The sequence below is a fragment of the Aristolochia californica genome, unplaced genomic scaffold (genome assembly GCF_029961685.1).
Source record: "Aristolochia californica isolate CCGP_79_NKW_82.1479 unplaced genomic scaffold, dmAriCali1.0.hap1 SCAF_3, whole genome shotgun sequence".
NCBI classification, from domain to species: Eukaryota; Viridiplantae; Streptophyta; class Magnoliopsida; order Piperales; family Aristolochiaceae; genus Aristolochia; species Aristolochia californica.
In genome coordinates, this window is record NW_027181992.1 from 40,601,200 (window position 1) to 40,602,966 (window position 1,767).

Consider the following 1,767-nt stretch of genomic DNA (forward strand, 5'->3'; position numbering starts at 1 on the left):
TCGACAGAGGTTCCTTCCTGACAGCCTGAGCCCGAGATGTATTTGAGCGATGGTAAGTGAAATCAGAGCTCAACCCTCTAATTTTACTTACCATCGTTTTATGCCTAAAACGGGGGAAAACGAAATACAACTGTATTTCACTTTCCCCCGTCACTTACGGTGCGCACTAACGCGTTTCAGCCCACTTTCCCCACTTACGCTGCACTAACAGGCCCTTACTATAGTTTTATCAATTCCAAGCTGAATATCTTAATTTTCATTCATGTAGTCTTTTGGTGCTGTGCGAGAAAAGACAATGCTGAGAGAAATATTCTTGAATCGTAAGTCAGTAACTAGGTTGGATTCAAACGATTCAGGATTTGATTTTTCAAAATCCATCCCTCCCATAGACATGACCGGAACCCATCCCCATGAAAACAACATAGTCCCTGCCCTGTTCTCAATGTTTAACATAACCTTCCCCTTCAGATTTGTTCATGTAAAAACAAATATAATCAAACTTTCTCTCTCATTCTACGTGGTTAAGATTCTTTCATGTAAAAACAAAACATACAAACTTTGAAACGTGAGGCTAATGAAAGCCAGTTGGATAAACCCTCAGTGGGTGCTGTCATCAGGGAAACACGATTGAGTACAACGTAAGCAGAAGACGGATTAAGAATAAGAAGGGCAGAGGATGATGGTCAATGAAAGCCAGTTGGATCGCTTGCTTAGCATGCAGTTGATTGGCCGTATATGTTGTCGAGAACGGCGATGATTCCAAAAACAAAGGCCTGATCAGCTCCGGGCTGCACCACCACATGGTATACATCTTTACTTCTCAATAATTCCTTCACTTCTACAATGCCCACCTGCATCAAGAAACGGATCCCATTAAGAGAGATGCCTGGAAGTCCTGATCAGTCAATAGCAATCAAATTAATAAATGTTCTATTTCCTCTCTCCTTCTCTCTCATTTTATACCTGGGCTGCAACATTTCCCCGTCGGTCACTAATGCAACAATTTCTACTAACGAAGGATCCCTTGACTTCAAAGTCCCAACCTCTGCCATGGGGTTCAATAGATACTGTAATTTTGCTCTTTATAGACCAGGCTGAGGGTTCTTTTAAGCTAAAAACCAGCTTCTCTGCTCCCTCCTCCTCCTCCTGGGTGTATCCCTTCCATAGTTTAGAGGAGCTCAAGGCTTGTACGACGCCCCCCTGAAAATTGAAAGACATAGAGATCAACAAGATAGGTCCCGCCTGCGATTAAGATTAGACACGTATCGATTCGGGTGATGTAATACCTTTCGTCGAATGATAACAAGTAAGGGAGCACCATCGCCATCTCTGAGAATCAACTTTCCTTCGGTTCCAAGGGTCCCGCATCCATCTACTCTGAAAACCACCTCTTGGCGACAGTTAGTTACGACGAAACCACCTCCGTTTACCGCATGAGGCCTGTTTCTGACGAAGAAAACTAATGGGGAAGACGAACAGTAGATCTTGCTCACTATTGGCACACGACTACCAGATGCTACGACAGACATTTTCCTCCCCGACCCTCGAATGATAATACCTTGCTTCAGATTGTAATCGTGGCTTCTGAAGCGTGGTTTATATAAGCTCGAATGGACGGCTTCAGCTAAATTGAGTATTGTTCAAAACACGGAATCTTGAACATCTGATTGCTTGTAGAAGACATGGAGAGAATCCTTAGCAAAGGTAGTACAGTCGCGTGCATGTTTTTAACTGAGATTACAAGTCGGGAAGAAGTTCATCGCATTG

General features: G+C 43.4%; 1 protein-coding gene across 1 annotated transcript; it reads right to left on the reverse strand.

The window, feature by feature from the left end:
* Positions 1–674: 674 nt before the first annotated feature.
* LOC137958351 (protein LURP-one-related 6-like) lies at positions 675–1,529 on the reverse strand. The gene is made up of 3 exons (XM_068805318.1): positions 1,287–1,529; positions 964–1,200; positions 675–851 (listed from the first exon to the last, which is right to left on the reverse strand). The coding sequence occupies exons 1-3, from the start codon at positions 1,527–1,529 to the stop codon at positions 711–713; spliced, it is 621 nt and encodes a 206-aa protein (XP_068661419.1). The 3' UTR covers positions 675–710.
* Between the last annotated feature and the right edge of the window lie 238 nt (positions 1,530–1,767).

Excerpts from the sequence above, each read along its gene's own strand:
- LOC137958351 (XM_068805318.1), bottom strand. The coding sequence starts at position 1,529 with ATGTCTGTCGTAGCATCTGGTAGTCGTGTGCCAATAGTGAGCAAGATC. Across the intron at positions 1,201-1,286 it reads TTGTTATCATTCGACGAAAG|GGGGGCGTCGTACAAGCCTT; the intron begins GTATTACATCAC and ends TTCAATTTTCAG. Across the intron at positions 852-963 it reads GGGGAAATGTTGCAGCCCAG|GTGGGCATTGTAGAAGTGAA; the intron begins GTATAAAATGAG and ends TTCTTGATGCAG.